This window comes from Haliotis asinina, chromosome 3, assembly GCF_037392515.1.
Source record: "Haliotis asinina isolate JCU_RB_2024 chromosome 3, JCU_Hal_asi_v2, whole genome shotgun sequence".
Lineage (NCBI taxonomy): Eukaryota > Metazoa > Mollusca > Gastropoda > Lepetellida > Haliotidae > Haliotis > Haliotis asinina.
In genome coordinates, this window is record NC_090282.1 from 28,266,117 (window position 1) to 28,292,846 (window position 26,730).

Below are 26,730 nucleotides of genomic sequence, written 5' to 3' on the forward strand. Positions count from 1 at the left end.
AACGTGTTAATGATTTGGTATCAGACGAGCGAAAGCGAATTTGATACTAAATCTTTAACGAGTTTAATGAAGATGGTATTTCACGGAAGCGAGTTTAGTATTCTGTTTATTACTCGCCAACATAAATTGACAGAAACTGCGGCGAAATTGCCTACAGTGTGAGGACTCTCAGCTTTCAAGTCAAGCACGGTCTAGTAAAATCGCGACATCAACATTAGCATTGTGACGTCACAACTTTGAACCATTTTGACGTCATACGTCAAGCGGTATTACACTAGTATAATATTGAAGTGAAAATATTACACTGCAGTATCTCCAACGGGCGAGTGATAAAACACACGATTGCGCTGCATCACCCACTGATGGGATGAGGGATGTGTTCGGTCTCCTGAGTCATTGCTCATCGGTGACAGTGCTGCAATATCTTCTTCACATTACCATTAATAATATCGACCCATGAACGTATTCTTATGTGACACCATTGTGCAAATATGCGTTATTGTTATATATCAATAGCATTTACGGCTTAACGTGTAGCTGTAGCTGTAAGCTACCAATATTCTGAAAAAATACACCGTGATTGTTTGTTGCAGAATCCCACAACAGTAACTAATCCTGAACAGGTATTTAAATACCTATGGTATCAATTAGCAAGAAATCAATGTTGCAAGAATATTTGTAGCTCAAACATTGTTTACGGAGAGAGCTCTCATCGGCCAGAGGTGGAACACCATAATGTACAGTGACAGGCAAGCAATCTGTTGTGTAAACCACAAAGATGGCTCATCACCTCATGTCAATATGCAACACATAGTTGCCCATGCGTAATCAGTGAAAGAGACGCCCGCAAACACTGCCTGGTATTGGTGTTTCTGTTTCAACAGTAAAGCCTGGCTATTTGTGAAATACATAAATACACTATGTGTAATAAAACATACCATCAAAGTAATGCTCAGAGCTCATGAAACCATTCGCAACCTAGATCAAGGTAGTTGACCTTAGGATACGGACGTCTTTTCAGTTGATAGCCTCGTCTAGAGCATTGGTTTTCGCTTGAATTGGCCAACAGCTCTTGTGACCTACTGAACTGACAACTGATAGACTGGTGTAGTCTACCTCTGGCTCAGAAAGACACATCCCCATGAATGGTATTGGTTCTGCATTCACAGGGACATCGCTCTCTGGTTTAAATTAAATCAGTCACCAACACATCAAAGGACCCTCTGGCGTAACATACAATGATCAAAGTGGTATTTGTTCGAGAATGCTAAAGATGTCTCTTTAAAGAAGGCAATTCATTTAGTCAAGTAAGCCGTTACAAACAATTAAAGTCTTTAGGACAAAGTTTTTCTCTTTAAATTGTTTTCCTGCATGAAAGGTTATTGCAGTATATTTATAGTTCACGCTTTAGTTTTTTGTTCCAAGTATTTTTGGTTTTGGTCTTTAATGCAACAACTCAGTTCAAATCAAATATGCACTGGAAGAACAGCACAGGAACTCCTACTTGAGATTAAGCAACAACGTTAAATATCGCTTAGATCTTAATGTGATGTGAAGGTAGCGACATTTCCAAGCGTGGAGACAGTTTTACATTGTGTACATGAAGTAGCTGACGTAAACAGAACATACTTTCTCTTCTTACATGTTTTAAGACCGATATTTTCCATAGAAATATTCCCATCAGGAAACACTCACAGGATTCAAAACATTCACGTATAAAAAATTTATTATGGCCGTGATTTCGGACTTATATTTTTTATTTTCGAACTTACATGCGTCTTAGAAGGACAGTCTACCTGCTTGGCCTTCTTCAACAATACCATCATCAATGAGGGACACCACGTACAGTACAGTCAGTGTGAAACAGTTACTAACCCACCAGTGATGTTATTTTTGCAGAGTCTATCACATCAACGTTGTCGAACGAGTTTTCACGAGGGCCCGTGAGGAGTAATCTACTGCGCAAGGCAAAGCGGAAGTCCCTCCGGATGTCCATAGTGATAGTGTTAGCTTTCGTCGTCTGCTGGTCTCCTTATTACGTTCTCTTCATCTGTTCAACCTTCTTCTGGGAAGAATTTAACCCAAGGACAAACCTGTGGTTATTTTTCATCGGGATGACCAACTCTCTGCTCAATCCTATGATCTATGGAGCCTTCCAGCTATGCAAGGTGAACACAGCAAGGTTAGTTTGTAGAGAAGGCATTTGGAAGTTGAAAGGGCGAGTACTAACAAATATTAATCTACCATATTTGATACTAATTCTAATATACTTATCCCAGCTATCTTACAATACTTATGCGTCATATTTTCGGTGTTCTACCTTTCTATTTGAAACCTAGGAGAAATTAGTTAGACAAAACTAAAACTTCATATCTTTTCCAATCTTGTTCTAGTTTGTTAAAGAAAATCCTATGCGATAGGAATTTTTATTAAAAGACATTTTAGCGCAGAAAATCTTCTCTGTGTCCTCACTTGGGAATTAACGTTTACAAGATAAATTGTCTGGGGTCTCACCCAAATAACACGTCGTGCTTTTTCATACAATATATAAAAAATAGGTCACGCGATGCCGGTGATTTCCTATTACCCTCAACGATTTTCTCTTATATTTTATTTCCTAATGACATTTTAGAAACGATTATCATTACTTAAATTCTTTTATCCCTAACGTAATTCTATGCTTCAAGGCATTACGCGGCGATCCGAATAGGTTGTCGATTATTTCGATTCGATCTCCTACAATAAATGTATTATCAACAACAAAAGGGCGCATGAATCTAGCCCCCAAACCATTTACATGACTTTGATATTGGAAAACTATACTTTTCTTAACGTTTCAGGCTGAACGACTAAACGTGTTATTTCCCGACAGGACCAAATTCTCGGCTTAGTAAGGCTGAGTGATTTAGGACGGGTGCTAAAATTTTCAATGCTTCTGAACAATTTAAATCTGCCATTGCTCTGGCATAACATCGAGGAAGTAGAATATTGAATGTACGTGAATGTTTATGAGGTAGAATAAAATGTAAAGATTGCTACGTTACGTTGACAACTGGGACGACACAAATCCTTATGGAGACCACATCACAAAAAGTAATAATCTTTTAGGCAGTCCTGATTTCCTGACCGCTTGAGATATCACTTGAGTGAAATTCCTTCACATTGTCTAACCGATCTTTGTGACAATGTCCGTTAACCTCACATCATAATCAAACTAAATCAGTCTGAAGCTGGTGAGTTTTGTGTATAAGCATGCTGGTGATTACTGCTGGTAAACTGAACGTTGGAAGAATTGTTTTGAGTTTTCAAGATCAACAGAATCTCGCCCTCATGTCTTCTAAGGACAGTGGCCCAGCCTAATTGGTTGAAGCGTCCTATCGTCATGCAGAATACCTGGGTTGGATTTTCCAGACGTGTAGAATGTGTGAAGCCCATTTCTGGTATCGTCCGCCGTGATATTGCTGGAATATTGCTAAAAGCGGCGTCTGATATCAAAGCTACCAACGATCGGATCAGGCCCCTATTTCTCGAAACAAACTTAAGTCTGAGCTTTTACTTAGTTCAAATCTTTGCTCAAATTGAGAAAACACAGGAACATGCATTTTCCAGAATGGACGGAAATAGGCATCAAACTCAAACTTAGTAGACAATCTGAATTTGGTGAACAGATTTCTTTAGTTGCTTGGACTTTTTTGTTTGAAAAAATGCAGTTGAATTACAAATTCAGCTGCTTTAAATTGTTAAACAAACTTTGAGATTTGAGTGAAAACTTAAGTTTGTTTCGAGAAATCGGGGCCAGATCATATATACAACAGCTATGACAAACAATACCAAATAGGCAGTTTCCTGCGTGAACGTCGCGATGTCTCACAACGTCAGTATGGAATATGCTTATGGCTAAATTCGAACGTTTCGAATATTAGTCGTGAAACATGCTGTGAAAAGTTACGTTTCGAATATAAATCGTGAAAGATGCATAAACACACAAACAATGAAGGATAAAGTGTAAATAGATGACACTAGGTATTCACGAAAATAGTGTTGAACATACCGGTATGTCAAGCTCCATTTTTTCATTTAAAAAGTAAACGCTAGTGACCAAGGTGTGCAAACAATGTGTGAAAGATATAACACCGTGTATGGAGTTGTCGGGCAATGTCTTCTATTCCATAAATATTTTGATATAGACATTTAGAATTATAGCATGACGTGTCACCATAACCATGTCACCTACGGTCCTTTATTCAGAAAGTTCAAAGTCTTCATTAAAGTGACCCGTGAAGATCCGGGGTAGAATAGGCCTTCAGCAACCCATGCTTGCCATAAGAGGTGACTCTGCTTGTCGTAAGAGGCGACGAACGGGATCGGGTGGTCAGGTTCGCTGACTAGGTTGACGTCATTCCCATTTGCGCAGATCGATGTTGATGCCGTTGAAACCTAAATTCACTTACCCTTCATTAAAGTGTTCGCAAACTATGTCATTTACAACTTGCACATCTGCCAGATGTACAACCGACAAAACGTAACGGAAAGTCATGACTTGAGTTTACCTGACGTGCACATGTACAACACCAGGTGTTGCATCTGAACCCAACAGCCAATCTCAACAAACTTTCATATCGGCTCGTTGTGCATATGCACTCAAAGTCGAACATAGGTGTGCACCTGTATGGGAACAAGCACAAATGCACTTCAGTTTTGCACGCATTTATAGATTCCTCTGGAGCCATATTTCAAAGAAGAGACAATAGGGCGAAATGTGTGTACGAAAGGGGATCAGGGCCGTCATTGTACTAAGTTGTCCAAATGATCGGTATATCAAAAAAATGTTAAATGGGAAGGACTGCAAATGAGATTGAAAAACGGAACCTGGAAAACTTGTTCTCATTACATCAATTGCAAATTGCAATGGACTATCACTCACAGACACCCACAGGTTTGGATGGACTAAGCAACGAACCAGTGCTTCGCCTCCATAGCAGAAAACGCTGTTAACGGACGGTCTTCCAGGGCAACAATTCTTGACCATGATCAGCATGGGTACGGTTGTGCCATGGTATCGGCAGAATTACCTAGGCACTGATTTGACTACCGTGAATATATTTGGCAAGCCAACGACACGCACAAGAAATTGTAAGCCAAGTCGTTGTTTCATTCGACAGATGTATCAGCTGGAATTTTGGCAATCAGATCATCGTTTATCAGCTCAAAGGCATACGGATATTGGACGTCCTCCCTAAATTCCCTGCCGTGTTCCCAATGGAAAATCTGTTGAAGTTTTCTGGCCGAGAGGGTACGGCAGAAGCAATGCACACACGATCATGACCAGCTTCAGGCAAAATACTAAATGATGCAAAGGGCAACCGTACAATATCAAGGGCAACATAACAGTATATCACCCAGACACCAGATATTGATCTACACTCCTGAAATTTATACTACAGACATTAAATGTGATTACAACTTTAATGCTATTCCATTCCTTCCGTCGTGTTTTATCGGTTGTATACACCGTGTTTTTTTATCAAATATAAAAGTTTGACAGGCTGTAACCTTTTGATCTTAAGTAGGTGCGAAACGGAGTTGAAATTCCCGTCCACAGTTAGACTGACTAATCCCCATTTAATCCATATAACGCCGGTTAATACCCCGTGAAGGTTTCGAAAACAGGTTCCGCTGATGTGATGATTTGAGTATCTTGGTAACCGTTACGTGTAAACCGCTTATGGATTCCCCAGACACTAACTGTATAAGACATTTTTAAGAAGAGTTAGTATGTTCCAATAAATACCTCCCCGAAATGTCGAGAAATAATTCGATCATCACAGAACATTCTCTTTCTGGTCCAGTGCATGACTGAAAATGTGAAACTGGCATGTGTGCATTTAGAATGCCTGCGAAGAAATTGTATGTTTAAGATCACGCTAATAATAACAGTATATGGCATGTTTCTCTGAACCCACAATAGGAGCTGAAACATTTCGTCTAACAATCTCTCTTGAAACAAGCGGTACTATACACGCCGAGTATTTGTGCCCTTCAAAAGACGTTGACCCCAGGTTTACCAATTATGACACTCTTCATTATTAATGGTTCTATTGGTCTGTCGTTGGCATTCAGCAAAATATTGATGCACTAGTACAGAAAGCGATTACACGACCTTCCCGAACTTCGATTAGAAAGGTAGAATGGAAGATACATTAGCTGTAATATGATGGTGCAGAAACTATCCATCTTTCAAGCATAATTTACTTTTATCTTCGTACTAAGAGGTCTACTAACAATGTCTATGCCACCGAGCTTCCAAATGACCTGATAGTGGTTCCATTCATCTTGTTTATTTCCATTGATTTTCTCATATTTGCATTCACCCCACTGTGTAATACGTGCGACACTCACTGTCCTATATGGCATTCCCACGGCTTACTCTAGAGGTGCTTCAATCGAATCGGAATCTGTCACACCCTATGTGCTTCAGATAATGTTTCATTCTGTGTCATTCAAGAGTGAAGACCCCGCTGTTTTTGTGTCAGATCTCATTCCTCATGCTGTTGTGTTATTCATGTACATATTTTCGTATCATGGCCGCAACGCACCTTCATTTCAAATTTCAATTGTGTGGTGAATGTAAACATTTATGTATGAATATTTTCTGATTTGATTATTTTGTATACAGCATGCACGCTGTGGTCAAGGACTTATATGATTTCGCAAAATATATGTACAGCATGCAAGTAGGTTACCAGGTGAAAATATCCCGGATTTCAACTCCTCTCATGGGGTAAATGTTTAACACAGTTTTCTTTCTGTGTTTGTACACTTTTTTGGGAACCTTTTTCATTTTCATATTGGATAGTTTCATATCATTCTTTATTTCATATATTGGATTTGTATAATGGCACATTCACACTGTACGATTTAACACGAAATGTTTGCTCGTGAATGATATTTTAAAGTAAGGCTGCGTCTGAAGACAGATACATACCTGGAATTATATCTCAAACTATGTTAAATATTCCATTTATGCGTATGATTTTGAAGCAAATCCTGCTTACCATGTCACCAGTTATGGTATAACATTATTTTATGTTATTGTTAATTCATGAATCATATCTATTATATAATTACTAGTACATATATAGAACCATCGTAAACATCATGACTTCAGTTACTTGCAACTCGAATGGGATGAAACTCGTTTTCTCTCTGCCTAACAGTGACCCTGTAGTGTGAATCTGTCTCAAGAAACATGAACTGTAAATTATCATTTTTGAAAACCGAAATGTGTCTCCATCGGAACTTTTCATAGTCTTGCGTTATGACATGTTTTTGTACAGGGCGGTTGATGTAGGCTTTGGTTGGCTATATATGTGGCGACACGTAATAACTCATATCTTGTAGAAGTAAACGCTATTTCAACAGTGATACTGGTATGGAAGCGGAATGTGCCCAAGGAGACCCCGGGAAGTAATGATTTCCCATGAGCTGTGGCCACTAAGAGGAAGAAGAAGTGGCGATAACGCCTGAACATTCTCCTTACTCGTCAGCAAATCTAATCTCAACCAAAGAATAATCTCGGAATGCATTTAACAAATGGCAAAGAAGGGATCAGCAAACGCGCTTCATTAGATATTAGTATTAATTTCAACGTATCTTCCCAATAAAGGCTTATTCGTGGCTTCGTTGAACTCAATAAAGACTGTCAGTCGTGTTCGTTAACTTCTATAATGCGATAAGTTGTGCTTTCTGAGGATGACAGCATCAATAATTCTTCTTCGTTGCGATGCATGTACATTTGCTTAAACAGACAACCATACATATGAGACGCGGACGGAGAGGCAACATGTCTCTCCACAAACACATTATGATGGAGAAGGTGTTAATTACATGCCTGATCTGTCTCGTGGGAATCGTAATTACAGATCTGCATCGATAATTAAATTTCTTGCTCAGGTTAATTATCTGAAGACATTTCCGATGGAACAATGTAATTATTCGTAGAGGTGCACCACACAAAAGCTTGTTCGATTCATTGATCATCTCCCAAGCGCCTCACGCAAGAGTGTTCTGTTGTTGTTAGTTAGATTATAGCAAGTACCTGAACCACAAACATTGATGACCGAGAGAATACACCATATGATTAAACATAGTAACTGTTGCTAACGTCAATCTTTGTTAAATCAGATGGTGCAAGAACTGGTGTACAATTAATTCACCATCAACAATGGGTTTCAACCGACATTCAATTATTCATCACGTGTAATTATTTGAACTATTTTAAAAGAGTCTTGACATTTGTAGGTGAACCAATGGCATTTCATAATGTTTCAGAAACATCGGGAACATGAAAGTACAATGTATGGTTCACGAGTTCTGTATAAAGAAAGGATTTTGGAAGTAACATTTTTTAGAAGTCCTCATTACATTTTAACACATATGAATAAGAATACTGCTTTCAACAACTGCTTGCAAAGAAATTTTCTTTGTTTCTAGTCGTTGATCAAACATCCACACGTATATGAATGCGATCATTTGGGATAGAGAGGAGGAGCTTCTTTCACATTCCTTGTTACCGAAAGTGTTGAAAGAGCAGTTTTGTTGGAATATTACTGGATGGACTCAAACATTACATCGATAGTTCCTGGTCCAAATAATATAAGAAATGACATTAATTGTTACTATCCTTCATCCATTCATATGGGAAACAGAACAAGGCTTTGTCTTATAACACGGTCTTGATCACATGCATAGATTCAAATCTGAACATACATGTACTTTGAGTTAACTTAAGGAGGAGAAGAAGTTCTAAAATGGGAGGGGGTGGGGTGGGGGGAGGTGGGTGATATTGAAATATACATCCAGCTGGGACTACGTTTGTTTGCTGTTTGTAAATAGTGGAGTCTGACAATCCAGTGATTTACAACATCTATCTACTACACAATGACATGCACCACCCAAGAAAGTTAACTTTATCATCCGATCAGGTCACCTCTCTTTATGTACGGGTTGCTGAATATTATTAGTTAGCGCCTAGTTGCTCAATCGCTGTAATCGGAATCTGATTATTACGATAGCAGGAAGACAATTAATTGTCACATGGCTCGTCTCAGCGGGTACCCAGCTTCTGCGGGGTGAACAGAGGCAATTTGAGCAAACTCACTTGGCTAAGGTGAGACCCCATGTACGTCGTTTTGGGACAGGACTGAAATAATAGAAATGCGCAGGAGTCAAGCCGCAAAAAGTATGGTCACCCATCGAAGGACTTCTTCGAGGTCGATGTTGCTTAACATTAACTGATTCGTGACCACGGCCTCTTTTGACAAAGGACTGAGGTGTGATTACACAAATACAAAATATGACATATGTTATATAGGATAAGGTGATCGTAAACCACCGAGTTTAAATCTCGTGCAATGTTAAGGATTACTTCGTGAAAGGAGCCCCTGAGCTCTTCGCACAGGACTAAGCACCCCACGCAATACCGTTTCTAACACAGACTATTCCCTAGGGGCTAGAAACATACAACTGAAACCTTGTGAACACCATCAACAATAGTTCCTTCAGACTGTGGAATGTACACAAGAGTCAAATATGTGCGCCGAGCAAACCCAAACACATTTGGCGAATTCATCCACGCTAAATGATAAGCCTAATCATTCTGTTCGCTGGATATGCCAGGTCTCTTCTTGTCTAAGTAAGTCATTTATTTACGTGATAGTGATGCTATATTTAACGTTTTCACCAATTACGTGAGCCATCGTATGAATGCATTTTCCCCCTTCGGTTTTGGCTAAAGACATTATCAATCGTTCAGTAATGTGATAAGATTAGTTATGCAGTTTATCTCGTGGAAGAAATAAGAGCATGGTAACGTACAGGTATTCGTCTTCAAAATTTCGTTTCTTTTAGTTAAATCTATTTAAATTCAGTCGACTCTCCGATATGAAAGCGCAAAGTACAAACTACATTAGCAGGTAATCGGGAAACCGTGGCAGTTTCCTTTAAAATCAAATTTGATTGATTTCAGTATATGATATATGCTTGTTTTTAAATAACTGTAAATAATATTTGACCAGACCTGTATTCAAAACGATTGTATGTAACAAGACTGGAAACAGCACAGTACTGGTATAAACATGATGGTCGTTCAACATTATGTTAGGTCATTAGGTACAGAGACAATCCAGAAACCACTTGCTTTTAAAACAGATCACAACTTATTAATGAAGCATTCTTTCACGTGGTGCCTCTGTTTATAGATAAGGGAAGGCGGTTCTGGAAACTTCTGCACCTTGCTGGTACACTGCTAAATGTGAACAAATACAAACTGAGCAAAGCCTTTCATATGGATCGTTTACTCCTCGCGTGCCTCTACCGAGATGAAGCTAGGTTAATATATTTACACAGACCGACAGAATTACTCTGTAAATACAGAAATATATTTTTTGTTATGGAAATGTATTATTTATAGTTATATTTTGACGGTTAAACACTCGTCACCATTATGTATTACCTGCGAAATTCGGTGATTGTCTCTTAACTAGCACCATATAAATCTCCAGAGGCAGTCTTTCATAAAAAACACTGGATTGTTTGTCATTTTTAAGAAACAACATGGAAATGCGATCAAGACTTTAGTACAAACAATGGTTTAAAATTTAAAATTAGATGTATAACATACTTATTAATATCATTATTATCGGTGCTAATAACAGACTGACCAAAGACCCAGGTCCAAAAGCGTACTGTTAAAACTGTACGTACACGCAGGTGTCATGTATATAGACAAGTAACATCTTGGGCTGGACTTGTAGTGGGATGTACGCATGTAACAGTCACTAACAACCCAACGGCAATCGACCATGCACGTTGGTACGTTCATACTTTATCTACTTGACCTCACGTTAACCTTAGATTGTACTACGTACTCTTTCATTAGATGAGATCTGAATTCCAGTCATGAACTGGTATTGCAAATAGCTCTTCCCCAAGCTAATTCGCCGCAGATAACACCAGAATTATTTCCATGATATTTAGATGAAAAGGGCATTTGTGTCACTACAAAAGGCTAATGTGGTGGTGTCTTCATTACCAACATTGTTATTATCCATATTTCTTGGACCCTTGTCAGATGGGAAATTAAATGCCATTAGTTAGATGGTTTGCTTTCTTAAGAACAGAGGTAATCTGAAAATGGGATGGACATAAAATTACAATATTACGCATGTAGGTTACATTCAGGAGGTAATCATTTCCTTATTATCTTATTGAATTATCTATAAAGCCTCCATATTCACTTCTAAAAGGATCAGTAATTTTAGATTTACTTTACTTGTGTCTGCATGTGTTTGTGATAGGTGGCGGTTGGACATGACACGCCAACGTTTTACCGGACACCTGTTGATTTGCTTATATATAATAGTCGGAATCGTACAAGGAACAATGAAATGTATCACTATCACTGGGTCTTGTTCACTTCCAGGAGCCATCGCAAATGTACCGATTCCTGCTGAGTTTAGTGTAAGAGGCATTCTTTCGCTTCAAAGCCAGGTGATACAACAATAGAGTTGACATTAGAATAAAGTCACTGTAGCAGGAGTAAACATAATATATGGTTTTCATTTAAACTTGCTGAAATTTTGTTTGACAATTGTTTCAACTGTCAATACTTATAGATCTGACCTAGTGGCGTTCGCAGGTGTGCCCATACATTCAATCTTCCTCATTCAGTGTATGTTTATACGAGAAGTTCCAGGTCATTCAAATTTTGGAACTACACTAAAAATGGGTATGTACATATAAATATCATTCACCTATATATTTGTTATGATATTTATCCATATATCCGTATGCTTTCAAAACCGTACACTTAAACTTTCAAAACAGTCTGAAAAAAGCAAAGGCGAGTTACTAACACGTTTGGCAAAAGTGGAAAAGGCGAATTGCATCAGTGATCAGTTTAATCACTAATGTGCCAAGTTTCTACATGTGTTCTTCATGTCTACCACATCGCTTCATTGAAGCCTTAAATTTTGTCGACATCAATCTCTTTTTGAGTAAGTGTCTGACGTTGCCATTTTAAATCTCTGTAGAAACCCATCACTCCACTGTAACTCAAAAGCTGTAATATGTAAACTTTAGGAAGCTCAACATGAAAGAAAGCTCAACGTAAAAAGGAAAGTTAATAATTGGAATTTCGAAGCAGTTTCTCTTGTCTTACAGTCGTGTAGCCACTTTCAATCATGATGTATCAATATCTAAAACAGATGAAGGGGTTCTCTTGTCTATTATATTTCTAGTTCACATGAGTAAAACGACAAAGAAGAACTGGTTCTTTGACCATTATTATTATCCTATCAGATCAACGATCAGAAACTGAAGTGAAGGTCTGCATCAATCCAAATAGAAATGTTTAATTTAATGACAAGCAAGAAAGGCTTCATCAACGTTGGATGCGTACGTTGCGCTCATAGGGATGGCGAAATCTTTTGCCCTGTCCCCACTTTCCTCATAAATGTTACCTACATAGACGTGTACTTCACACAGTATCTTGTCCGTAAACGACGGATATCATGTTATATGGACAGACGGACAGAAAGACTCGTTTATTCAGTAAAAGGCCACAGGCCCATCATGAAGTCATTTGCACATGGTACTGATAGTGTAATGTACATAGTGTTTACAAATAACATTTCTAGTGCGCTAAAGTACATAATACAGATAAATACTAACATCTTTTATAGTACAGTTATTGCCAGTTTTCATAACGCTAGTAAAATGGCTTTTGGATCAAACTCAGTCAAATATTTCTGAACATATTTCAATCTTAAATATGGAATGTCTTATGTTAAGAGAACCGATTTTTTACGGGATCGTTCCAATAGTTTTTAAACAGTTCACCAACGAATCATAGTATATTTAGGATAATCTCCATTCTACCTTGACATATGCACTATGAATAAAACTCATTACCCTTTGTTTTGACACTACTGCGGATAGAGCCTTCCAAATGGTTTCGCCCACACTCGGGGTGAAACAGGAAAAGGAAACAATTTACATCGTGTCAGATGTTTTAATTATTTCCACAACGAATTTTCTTCAAATACATTGCAAGTTTCAAGATTTGTTCCGACATTCTATTTTTTATGTAATGGACAATTTAACTAGAATGAGTTATGTAATTAGAACTTCAAAAATAGATTCGCCTGGTTTGACCTTCGTTCTGACGTCATTAGCGCGTGCCATTTTCGAAAGGTGGCTCTCCTAGATGCGTGTCAGTGCTTTGCTTAGTTCGAAAGTAGTTGCTGATGACAACCTGACTGTTGTGAGTTTTGAATACACCAGACATCGAAGACAAAAAACAAAACAAAACAAAAACAACAAAAAGACAGTGACTGTGTTACGCAACGTACCAGTTTCAGACGACATGTTTGTTTACCGTTGTAAAGAATAATCATTTCAAAATATTCCCCCGCGCAGTGAACCGGCTTGAATGTTGAACATTTTTAATTTCCAATTTTTGTATCAGCCAATCAAGAACGAGCATACTTAAAAGTCATGGTAGAATCAGAACCATACCTCATCTATAGAAAACACCCTGGAAAGGCAACTATGTCTTACAGTCTGGTGCCTGTGAACATTTAGGTCTAGACGTTTTAGTTTGTGCCATTCGTTTAGGAATATGGGTGGATCTCCATATCATGTCAAAGTGAAATATACATTACAGCCCCCGTGCCAGTTGTAGTATTTAGATCAGCTGAATCACACAAGCAGGATCTGTGAACTGGCTTAGCCTAAGCCTAGCATCCTGGAAAAGAACGGTTCATATCTTTAGCAATATTTCCCGTTCCATTTTTAAGCCTTTTTCAGTGGTGGCAAAAATAAATTAGAGTTGTGTGGAGGATTACAAATATCCCAGCGTACCCAAAGATGCAACATTTAGTCGAATGAGGTTTTCTACACTCAGAACGACCTGAACTTCTGTCACCAATGCAAGCAAAATTTAGGGCAAGTATTTCATGACGCTCCAATGCTCAACATGGGTTAGTAATTACCAACACCAATTTACGGAAGTCTACAATAACACGTCTGGCACTCACACGAAAGCTCGGAGCTTTGTCTTTAATCTCTACAACTTCAGCCACTTTAGACTACCAGTACCATGCAATCAAAGGAATCTGGGGATTACTCTGGGATGACATTGTTTTATCCCAATCCATCGTAAACTCGACATTCGTCAAAGTGGTACTAGTTGGATTGGCGTGAAGAGTGGTATACAGAGTCTTCTTCTGAGGTCGAGGTAGTTTCCTTGTTGCTTCTTCTATATCCATGTTACATGATAATGCGTGTGCGAAGATGAAAATAAACTTCTGGCTCTGAATTGAAGTATATTATAGAAAGACAGATATGGTTGCAGGTTCAACTCAGCATTTCCTGAAAAACGGCGTGTCCTTTAATTATTTCTGTTGAACTGTAACGGATGCAACAGAGGAGACAGATTACTTGGACGAGTATTTTCTGCCAAACGTGTGTGTGTGTGTGTGTGTGTGTGTGTGTGTGTGTGTGTGTGTGTGTGTGTGTGTGTGTGTGTGTGTGTGTGTGTGTGTGTGTGTGTGTGTGTTCCAATCTTAAGAGGGGTAGGGGGCGCTAATTAGATACGGAAGTGACTGGTCGGGTTTTCGCAGTATTTCAGTCATGTCATGGTGTGTCACCCTGCGATGGACATTCGTTGGCAGACAGGTAGCGAGCGCTCAGTACAGCCACAAGCACCGGTTCTTGGTGAGAAATATAATCATGACGAGCCTTGTATTTGAATTCCAGATCATACGTTTCTGCTCAGCCAATTGCGAGGTCCCAGACGAATTGGAACCAGTCTGAGGTTAGAAACATGACAGCCTCTGGAATGCTTAATTTGTGGAAGACAGCTTAGAGTACTTACTGAAAATCATCTAACGTTTTGCCTACCGAGATGCATGTATTGTTATTACATTTGTGATTTACTTTTTGGCAGTTTCACAACCTAAATTATTCTATGAAATTGTGATGCTTTAAGGCGAAATGGTTATTAACGAAAACTAATCGTGATTAACTTTTGAGATTTTCACAATTCAACAAGGTTTAAATTTTATACCAAGGATATCAGTACTTTGAATATCTGTGCATGTCAGCTGATCATTAATGACATGTGAGATGGAAACCTAACTATTGGTCAATGCGAAGTCTAGCCTTCATACTTCTTTATCTTACCATATGTCTCATATAGGCCCATGTCTTTGACGATTATGGAACCTAATTAAATGTCGACCACGAGGCATTTTAGGGTTTGATCATGTTCATAATGGCCAAGCGTTGGTTGACATCGTTCTAAGAACTTTGGGTTATATTCCAGTACTGCTTGTTTAGCCGACAGTGTCTGAGCAGTGGATAATTATGTAATCAAGAGGACACAGTATTAATCAGGATATCACATCTTCTCTGAAAATGTTTCATATGCTTGGCAGTTTTCATGTTCAGCGTTATGTGCCAGGTGTGTTTTTTTTCCATTCCACTTGTTCTAGCTGTCATTCAGAATTTCGGATTTGCAGCTTCTCCCGAGCTGCCTCTGCGGGCCAAAATAGTTGACATAAATAACCGGCTGATAAGGATCACAAATCACAATACCGTACTGGCCAGTTGTAAGATCATGATATGGTTGAATGATTTCTATTAAAAGTGGATGTTTACAAGGTAATGTTTTAATCGCCTGAAGGCAAAAAGAGAGTCTAAATAGCTCATAATATCAATCACTGGATTTTGTGGTAACATTTTTTCCGTTTATAAGTTGGTTTAAATGTTAGTGTTCATAATATGGCTTCTCAAAAAGGAATAATTCAGAATTCTCTTGTAAATGTTGTCGCTATACATGTATAGGTTATTAACTGTGCATAGAGTATACGTCGATGTATTTAAAGTTGCCAATAATGATGGAAGTTGAGCTGCGTTGTAAATTCAACGTACCCCGACCTTACATTGTTGAAATATTGCTGAAGCCAAACTTGATCACTCTTCACATGGTCCGCTGTGAAGGTGAGCCAGCGAAGCTCACAGAGAATACAAAATCAAAGACCAGATCAATTATGTTAATGAAACACCTACCATCTACATCTTGAGAATAGCAATGGTAGATGTTGTTGAAGTGGACAAAGCACGTAGTCTATTTTATTTGTTGTTTGTGATGTTGTGTTCAGAATGTATTCTCCGCAATTAAAACAATCGATAACATCATCTGTAAATCGGCAGCAATTGTCCTTGTACGAATCCTTCGTGAGAATTTGTGGTCTCTCATACTTGCACTCAGTGTGTGACCATCTCCTGTTACCACTGTACCCCTTCAATGATTAAGACTGACATGGAAAAGACAATCTGACAGTATTTAATTACTTATGGGTTCCCTACTATTTCTACACAAAATCAATAAATCAATAATACTGTCAATTGTGGAAGTGCGTGGGTTCAGTAGTAGTGTTGTGTAAGTACACGTGTGTCGCTCTGTGTTTGAAATCCGTATTGCAAATAATTGTACCCTTGGTTAATCCTCTGTTTAAGCGTGGACTCAGTTCAGGAAAGAAATCGAATTCAAGAATTGATTAACGTGAGAATATTGAACTGACCAATACACCTCCACGCCCATGCAAATCTATTCCTCAGAACGTTTTGGAAACCTTTGTAGATAATTAAAGACTGTTGGATTGACGTCTTCCTTTACTTAGGAGTGATGTTAAAGGTTCCATCGTTTGTGTTTGCATGTATAGATAACATCTACTCATGTGGACACGGTTGTGAAGGAGATGGGTAATGTATAAACCATGGTTAATTGATTCGACAGCACCTGTATGAAAGCCAAATACGTCGACAGGATGGGTCGAACACAAGAAGAGGATACTTTGAATTTCCTGTGTGGACAAAGGTCATTGGCGATCACGAGACTAATCGCTTTTAAAGTGAGTCCGTTTCTCTCCATACAACGTGCAGCCTCCCTACACCATTGAAGATAACCAATTCCCGTTCTGATGAGGCACTCATACCAACATGTTGTAATATACTTCCAGTGGTTCGAGCATCTTGACCAGGAGACGCCAGATGTGCTTGGTCGTTACTCCTAAGACTTCTGTTACGGATTTCCGGACCTGTGAAGGAATATGTCAATCAAACAAATGAATTGGTCCTATCAGCTGAGTATAATAAGAGATTCATGATAAAAGTGTATAGTATGTGGACGACCGTATGATTACACACCTGGCTTAATGAGGCCTCTGAAACCGGGGGAACCTATGCACGATGTGAATCCACAATGCAAATTAGTTGCCAAGCAATATGAATACAGTGTTTGGCGCCACTAGATTGGAATTTCCTTCTCATTAATTTCTTATAAACGAAACTTTGATGCATCTTTCTGCTTTACAACTTGAACAATATTTAGCAATCGTTGACATGTGATCTTCTGATACATTGGAGTGTGCGTAAATATATTGATTTCTTAATCATTGACAGTTATTATGTTTCTTTGCATCGAACTATGAAACAAAAAACAGTTGCATGAAAATTGTAATCATAATATTTCAATGCGAGCATTTATGAATACAAATTACAAATTGTAAAGGAGAGAAAATTTAAGTTGCGTTACTGCGTTAATACCAAATCCATATGATCGTAAACATGTGTAATTACATTCTGTATGTTCAGAATGAACTAGGTCAGTGATGATTGGAATGTAGTGGCAACAGCAGTTGCCTGATGAGTTCGTGAATGTGATTTACTATATCAGTCCAGTACAAAAACCAAAAAGCAACACTAGTGTAACACTGTAGTGGTAACAGTTACGTATATATATATACACTGTATTCATATTGTGTGTGTGTGTGTATATATATATATACACACACACACACACACACACACACACACACACACACACACACACACACACACACACATATATATATATATATATATATATATATATATATGTAGGTGTGGATATCAGGATACACTAATTAGAACATGTCTCCGTTTTGCCTGTGTAATGTAAAAATTAGAAAACCAACCCAACATGATCACATTTACATGTACACTTTGGGTACCCAAACTCGACCATGCTTTGAACTTATTTCACAATAGGATAATTAGCAATAGGAAAATCCACAGGACATGCAGGCGTTTACACATGATGTTTGCCAGTATTGTGTGAAGATAAGAGAAAGGTGTCACGTTAAAGCCGCTCTTGGAACAGTCACAGGTTTAATGTTTAATGTACATATACTTGTGCACGTCTTCAGTACTGTACAAGGGTATATTAAAAAAATTAATTATCGCCATGAATTTTCTGAGCAATGTTGCAAATTGTAAGGTAACATCAGTGATTCTTATCTAGATAATGGACCCAAAACTGTTTACTCCACTTATCTTGTGCTGGTTGGTCCTAAACACGAGTAACCCCAAGCTTGCAGTAGATTGCGTAATGCTGTGTTATCAAATTTTTGAACTTGAAGGGTTGCACTGCCCGACAGAATCAAGAGGAGATGAAATCTGTTTATGGTGAGGATAACCCATGTTATGATACTGAGGTGGAAGAGGAATATCCAAACTGGTCATATGTCCCTGACATGTGAAGTGGACTCCGTTTTCACGATACCAGTTGGTCATTAATGAGGTGGAATGTTTCCATAAAAATAGGGGGTCTATTCAAACGGTCTGCACAAGTTCAAGAAATGATGGGAGAAGTGAGTCGCACTGGAATGTGATTATGGAGAGAAGTCTTAAGGACAAGAAATCTAAATAATGTTTCTACGCTGAATACGTTTTGGTGATAATTAGAACGTTCGTGTCCATGGTTCGGAAAATACGCTAACCAGGTCAAACTACGTGGTTGCTTGATATGTTATTTTATACGAGCAAAGATTTTTCGGTTTGAAGTACAAAATATGCATTTCATTCACCTGAAAATTTCTACCTGACGGCTCCAAAAATCTGTGCGATGTTAATACGATGTTAAAGACAAACCTCCTATGTGAGCCAAGTACAATGCTTCTAAAATACGATTAGTCATGCAAAGAAGAATTTCATTCACTTCACCCTTCACAAGTCATTAGAAGTACCTTCAACACGGTATTTACTGGAAACAGTAGGTGGCTGTGTATTACGCAGCAAGTAACGACATTTCCCCTTTAAAGTATCTTAGAAAACAATTATGGTTACAGTAAAACCAGTTTTGAGGAAATTGAGATGAACAACGTGAGTGGGTTTACATGGTTTTCTTACGTAGTCTGTTCTTTTGACGTTGGTTTGTTGGCACCACAGTCTCTCCACATCGACTTCTCCGGAGAACCTCCTTTTACAGCGTTGTTTGCACAGAGATCAAAGCAACTTTTATGGTGCGTTCCGTCTGACGTTCTACCAACTCTGAAATTACCTTCGCCAAAGGTTTTGTATTACGTTTGTTTGTTGACACGCAGAAAACAAACAGCAAAGATCATTCCATAAATATAACCTACGTATGTAATTTCTGCGTTGTTTATGTTACGTCGCAGGTTTGTGTTCCTGTTAATCGAATGCTCTACGCTTGAATTCTTATACAGACGAAATCAGGTTGTAAGGGTAAACACTAGCGGGAAGCTTAACGTCTCTCGTGCAATCACAGGTGAAAAGTGATTGTGTCGATTGCTGAAAAAACACGTACCTGACTACTTCGTCTTTCTAATATCAACTTGTCGTGTTTCACTTTCATTACTGGGTAAATCGGCTTAAAAAACCCTATTGTGATCAATCCTGAGCACAACTGCCTTCGTCTTATTGTAAAGGTGAATCATAATGTTAAGAAAAGCCGCTTTTTGAATTACTTGATGTTTTACATGGCCTCCTCTACCGCCAGCCATCGAGGATCTAAAAATATCACGAAAAAACAGTGATCTACTATTTCACGGATGTTTTGCATATGGTAGAAGTTTCAGGGAAAAAATGCCTGTAGTATATTGCTGCCTTCAGCTATATTCCAGCTATATGGCGGCGTTGATTACGCTTATCAGAGGGGTACACAAAGTACGCAGTCTAGATTACCAGTTGTCCGGCTTTCATTTTTGTGGAAGTGGCGGTGGCTGAGCTGGCCGGGCGGCTGACTTTGTGTGTTGGTGATTAGGTGCCTGACTCTGAGGGTGCGGGTTCGAATCCCGGATCGGAGTCAACCTAAAAAGTACTAGAATTTGTACTTTACTAAGAAGGTGAAATCCCAGATATAACATATGTTGTATATGGCGGCGGTCTGTAAATAATTGAGTCTGGACCAGACAATCCAGTGATCAACGGCATGAACATTGATATCAGCAATTGGGATACGATGACATGTGTCAACACAGTCAGCGAGATGGACCACCCGATGTCGTTAGTGGCTTCTTGCGATAAGCATGCTGACGACTAATTCTAACCCACATCTTCAGATGTCAACCTATCTGTTGATCCCTTTTTGGTGAGATTGTTTAGTGAAACATCGCATCTAAGAATGAAATACTTTGGAGCCAACAAACCAGTGATAACCCAGCTATTTATTATGTATACGATTTAGCGTGAGAGTAAACGTTCACAAACTTATCCATGTACAGAGAGGTTGTCTTGAAGGTGACTGCTCAATCCTGTGGTAAAAGCGTACCATAAATCACCCGCATTTGTGGCTATTCAGTGTAGTCGGATCCACACTCGGGGACATTTTTTATGTTTCCAAACCTAAATGAGGTTTGAAGTACTTAGTTTAGCAGCATTATCACAGTTATGAACAACAGCCATTAAAATGCTTGGTAAAAGGTTTTTACGATTTTTGTTATCATTAAGAAGTTTGTTTCGAGAGCTATAAGTCCTTCATTTCCTCGTTTTCACACCTCGTTTTCTTGAATCGACCATTCCAGTATCAGAGAAGCAAGGGCTGGTACAATAACCAACGTAACACCACGAATATTCTGTCATTAGGATATTTTTCAAAGAAATTTCTAACAATTTTATTTCCTTAGTGGATTGCAGTTTAAGTGTTTGTTTAAACTTATTTCCTTTCCTTTTTGTACTCACATTATTTTTGGCCCGTGAAGGTCCGGGGTAGATTAGACCTTCAGCAACACATGCTCGCCATAAAAGGCGACTATATTTGCCGTAAGAGGCGACTAACGGGATCGGGTGGTCAGGCTCGCTGACTTGGTTGACACATGTCATCGGTTCCCAAATACGCAGATCGATGCTCATGCTGTTGATCACTGGATTGTGTTGTCCAGACTCGATTATTTATAGACCGCCGCCATATAGCTGGAATATTGTTGAGTGTGGTATAAAACTAAGCTCACGAACTCACTCACATTATTTCTGGAACCCATCCACCTTTACTACTCACAGTAAACCATCTGTTATTCAAACCGAATAAGGCACCAGGTTTGTTGGTGGTCTCCATAAAGGGGCGAATCTAAACGTAGTACAAATAATATAACAAAAAAAACTGTTTTCTTGTTCCAGCCATATGGGCATTGTATGTAGAGCACAGTAAACCACTTAGTGGCCCTATGAAAGGTACATTTGTACTTTCGTGAGTGTATATTGGATATATACATGACAAATCGTCTGAACCGTTCTTAGCTGAACATTCCTAATGTATGTCTGACGGGGCAACGAAGCAACATTAAGGATACGATGTTAAGAGCAACCGATGTAGTGAAATTGAAGGATACAAAAGAAAGTATGAATGTCTTCGAAGAGTAATTGGTGCTGTATGGTGAGTCGACTTGTTTTAATATTCCTTTGCGTTATTTGAGATATATACTTAAATACATGCTTCGTGTACATTTGTGTAAATTGGGGGTGGATTTTTCATGACCCAACCAGAATTGTTTAGCTGCGTTAAACAGCTAGACAAAAACAAAATGAAAATGTAACAAAACCTCGTTCTTTCCAATCAAACTGTTTCATTTTCTAATACTAACAACAATATGGCACACCAGGTTGGGGTAACAGTTTTCAAAGGCGAGACCTGCGACATTGCAACAATGAAATTTTCATTCGAGTTACTCAAAGATAGCGGTGTCATACTTATCAAACAGGCTCCTAAAAGCTATCCCGCACTTTGCAAAATCTGTCAGTGGATTTATTCTTGTGTAGACTTCCTTTCCTCTTGGAGACAGCCCCCGTCAAAGGCATTCATCTGGGAACATGTTTAGTATCCAATTAGTCAGTACACTGTCGTGTGCTTTTCACATAGATCACATACGTCGACCGGAGTCGGTTTCCCCGAGAGTTCAATATACCTGATGAATTATTTACAGTTAGTGTCTGTCTGGAAACGTGAGCTGTAGCACAAACGCCGTTTACTTGTATCAGCCAATGTGTTTTAAACCAAGAGTGATTACACATAATGACTGGCGTAATTTATGGAAGAAACTATAATTTGAAACGGGTAAAGAGTGACGCCTTCGGCTTGTAACGATCGTAACAACGTATTTGAAGTAATTTTGTTATTCATTATACCGGCGTTGTTGTGTTATCTTAATTTTTTTCTAAAGGATATAGTGTCTTAGACACTTATTTGGAAAAATAGGTACTCTTAGTTCAGACAAACTAGGAATAGTAACACTTTGTTTCCATGTTGCAGACAGCCCTTTTGTCTGCTTACGTCAAATGTATGGTTGGAAATTACCAACCCTGGAACCCTGGAACTTATTTTCCAAGAAGGATCTTCTTTTAATGTATACAACCAACGGCATAATGAATTGTTTTGCTCCTACTTGGTAGATACAGTTTGTTCAGCGTGTAATGATGATACAGAGGTAACAAGTGACCGATTACACAATATCTGTGTGTGACAAAGATATTGCTTTCTTTATGTAATATTTTCTTAGCTAAAATCATGTTAATAAGTTAAAATAAACAACCTTAGTTGAGAGGAGAAATTGGCTGGATGAGTTTCTAAGCCTTCGTTTTTGCTCAACACTAAAACACTTGTCGCACTTTAGACAAGTGACTTTGTTTGAATGCCAGTCAGTTGTAACTGGGTACTCCGTGGGATGATATGGTTAGAACTCCAGTCACTTAAAGGTAATTTCGCCTGTGTGTTCACCAGGGATTTGAAGAGTCGAAGTATATTCACAAGGGTAATACTGTAATGCTTTAGGGTGTCTGTTTCGTACAAAGGTATGGCATATTTCTTCAAAACCTGTTTTTCCTTATGCTCATGGTTGCAATTTGTCCAGACAAGGAATCTCTGTATACACAATGAGCATCAGTTATACAACAAGCGTTCAAAACAAGAAAAGAAAACCATAAAAAAAAACTCTTATAACCGGTTATATGCTTTGAGAACTGACATTATCACACGTTTACCATATTAAAGTCACTCATTACTTTAATCAAAGACAGATTTAATCGTTTCTGTTAAACGTGTTAGTTTACATTCTTTTAGATATGTTAAGCTTTCGAAACCATTTACACACGTATTACGTAACTCTGTAAACAACATGTTTATGGTAATCCAAATTTAGACGCTTCAAGGACGAATTTAAACCCTCAGTTACATTCAAATCCAAATATCTCGCTTCAGTTTGAACATGAAGTACAATTACCTTCTTAAGAGCGAATGTACGTCATGTGCCACGTGAAACTGAAGAGGAATGTGTTCGGTAACAAAAAATAGATAGATAAACGTTAAACTGGAAAGATGAGCAACTATCGTGATTGAGCAAATAATAGTAGATTCATAATCCCATATGCTGAGGGCGGTATCTTCCTGTGGATGGAGGTTTCAAAATTGGTTTTTAATCCACTATTCTCCATTTTTAAATGTGCAGAGAAAACTCTGTGAAACAAACTAAAGGAAGTCCCCCTTTTCGATTCCCCAGACAACTCTCTTTAAACAGAGCCGATGTTTTAGCTAACTCCTTAAGCGTATTTATGAGCCTGTGTAGGGGGTTTACAATGTAAGGGATGATCGGGAGGTGATTGCCCGATCTCTAACGCTCACCATAGCCCCATTAAAAGACGAGCAGTGTTTATGTGCAGATTCTATCGCGTGATGTCGAAAGCAGATAATACTGGCCTTTGCTTTCGGATTGACTCAAACTGAATAAACAGACAGATGAGACTGCTTATCAGAGATTCCAGATTCTTTGTCATGATGATCAGCCACTTATTCATCTAGCATTCATGGAAGTGTACTTCTGAGAAATTACTGTGATGATTTTGGAAACTTCCACAACCTTGTCTAAATTTACCGTTATGTTGAAGCCAGGTGTCTTTTTTCAGTTCCCACTGGCTACGGTTGCACCTGCTGAAATCTGTACGATAAAATACTGTATCAATGGTATATGATAAATGAACATTAGGTTTTTTTCCTAGGTGCTCGGTGAAAATGCATGATGTAACATGTATATATTGTCCCGAATTGGAACATTACCATGAAACCTAGATATGAGACTTTGGAATGGTTCCAACACCAATCCTTCGGGTGATAAGGTTATGAAGTCGATGTACACAACCTAAAACTAATATCTGTCTATTCACTAGTGAACGTTTCCAGTTGTCATATCATATCAAAAGATACCATTGCACATTTCTTTTAGTTGCTGTATCATGTCATCTGTTTATAACACTTGATGAATTTCAAACACGTGTTACCATAATTCAGGGGCGTTTTTACCAGCGACTGTGTTAATTTCCATACAATTGTTATCCCGTGTTAAAACGTGTGTGGTCACGCATGTTCTTAATGGGTCTATATAGTTAAAGCTTGTCTTTTTTACGTTTCACATTTCAAGTAAGTTGATAACGAATTGTCTATTTCATTCTGAGGTGGCTGGTGCAGTTGCCACTTATAAAATACCACATTCACATAGAGACGTACACTATCGGATATCTTTCATGTAGGCAACTGACTCTGTGCTTGATGTATGATGAAACGTTGAAGCTTATGTTCAAGACATTGAGCTAAGATGAGAATCTCATGAGCAAACAAGAGCAACAGGGACAGTTTTGCATGCAAAACACAGCACTTTTAAAAAGTTTGTTGTGAATGACATGGTAAACGTGTTCCTTGAAGGTGTAGAGGTATTTCACACCAGGTATATCTGAGCATTCATGAAAAACTATTTTTGTAATAGCCTTGTAATTACGTAATTGAGAAGGCGAGTTACCTACTCTCTAAAATTCCAAAACCTTTCGCCAACAGTGAAAAATGGTTGGCAGCGTTTCAATCATCAGGGAAAGATAAAACTACGGGTCTTATATCATCTGTTTTCTCTCGTTACAGTTCCTGGAGAAGAGGCGGGTCGCCAAACTCAAGCTTGAAACTGAACGGGAATTTGGGGAAAAGCTCTATCAGAGACACACCTGTTAGCCTCAACAGCAACCCGACCTACAACACTCCTCAAGTGGGGTCTACTAGAGGGCTTATTTTCACCAGTCGATGCAGTCGCTGTGGTCGATGTAGCAACAGCAGCAACAACAACCACCGCCTCCGCTACAATGGCCACTGCAACAACGGTGTATGCAGACATAAACGCGACTGTGGGAAGAACCGAAGATTCACGACTGGTGACCTCCGGTATTGCTGTTTTTCCAACACGTATTAGTGGAGTTGGACTGCTCTCACTCAAACGGCCTATTAACATTACGCACATATATGTTGATACTATTAAAGCATCACAACTTTTATCAACATTAACAGTGACCATTTTGTTGTGAACTTGCGATATTTTGTCCTAGTATTCAACAGTTAGATGTTCCCGAATTCAAAAGGAACGTCCATACCCGTGACGTGATGACGTTGGTCAACGTAACTCATGATCATGTGCACTTAAAAAAAGGATTTCATTCGACTGCAAATTAATCTCTTGAATCCTCGGTGTACAATTCTGACATCATGTGGCCAATGAACAGTATTTGCTCAAGTGTAAAATATATTGCTGAAGAATGTTGACAATGACCTTTCTAATTCGAGGACTGTGTTTCCAGTGCCATAGACAAGATACTGTGTCTGTATCAATCCGAAGCAACGTGATGATATGATTCTCCACGTTCCTCCCTTCAGACTATATCATGAAACATGGTTGGCACCGGGATTTAATTGTAACAACCTGAAAGATGTAGTGATTTTGCATGCCTGATATGAACTCCAAAACGCCCATGTCATATCAGCAGCCATTGGTTAACCCAAAAGGTGTTTCTATTCTATTTTGACACAGACCAACCACAATTGTGTTACTGATTAGTTCAACTGTTTAAGCCCATGGAGAGTTTAGAATTCTGGCTTCCAGCGAACAGATCGCCGTCCTGCCAAACACAGGTGTGCTTTCCGCATGACAGTAACAAGAAATATTGATTAATTAATATGTGTGCGGTTACTGGAGTCTCCAAGTACGACCTTCTAGTTGGATTGCGCGATTTGTTTTGGGTTTTTTTTGTCATTAAAGCATTGCATAAATCATAAGTTTCTTGACCAGAAAAAGACCTTGGTGGAAGTGGTTTGAACAATGATAACAGGGTTATCAGTCAAAGAGGAGTCTGACATTACTTACGTGGCCTAGGCTAAACTGGACTAAGTCTGATTTTGTAACCGCTTCTAGGGGCGAAATTACACCAGAATCAGGTAGCACAGAGGTCCTAAGTGCGGGTATCTGGACTATGTACATACGTGAGTAAGATGCCTGGAAATAGCTGAGCAGATATCCGAAGCATTGG

At 38.7% G+C, this 26,730-nt stretch overlaps 1 protein-coding gene across 2 annotated transcripts in view; it reads left to right on the forward strand.

Moving 5' to 3' along the window:
* Positions 1 to 26,476, forward strand: part of LOC137276712 (gonadotropin-releasing hormone receptor-like) — a 91,450-nt gene extending 64,974 nt beyond the window's left edge. The window contains exons 4-5 of one of the 2 annotated variants that reach the window (XM_067808340.1): positions 1,900 to 2,168; positions 25,301 to 26,476. In XM_067808340.1, the coding sequence (XP_067664441.1) occupies positions 1,900 to 2,168; positions 25,301 to 25,387 (356 nt within the window). In that variant the 3' untranslated portion in view covers positions 25,388 to 26,476. Of the gene's footprint in view, positions 1 to 1,899; positions 2,183 to 25,300 lie in introns of both variants that reach the window. The other variant, XM_067808341.1, reaches the window with a different exon arrangement.
* The last annotated feature ends 254 nt before the right edge of the window (positions 26,477 to 26,730 follow it).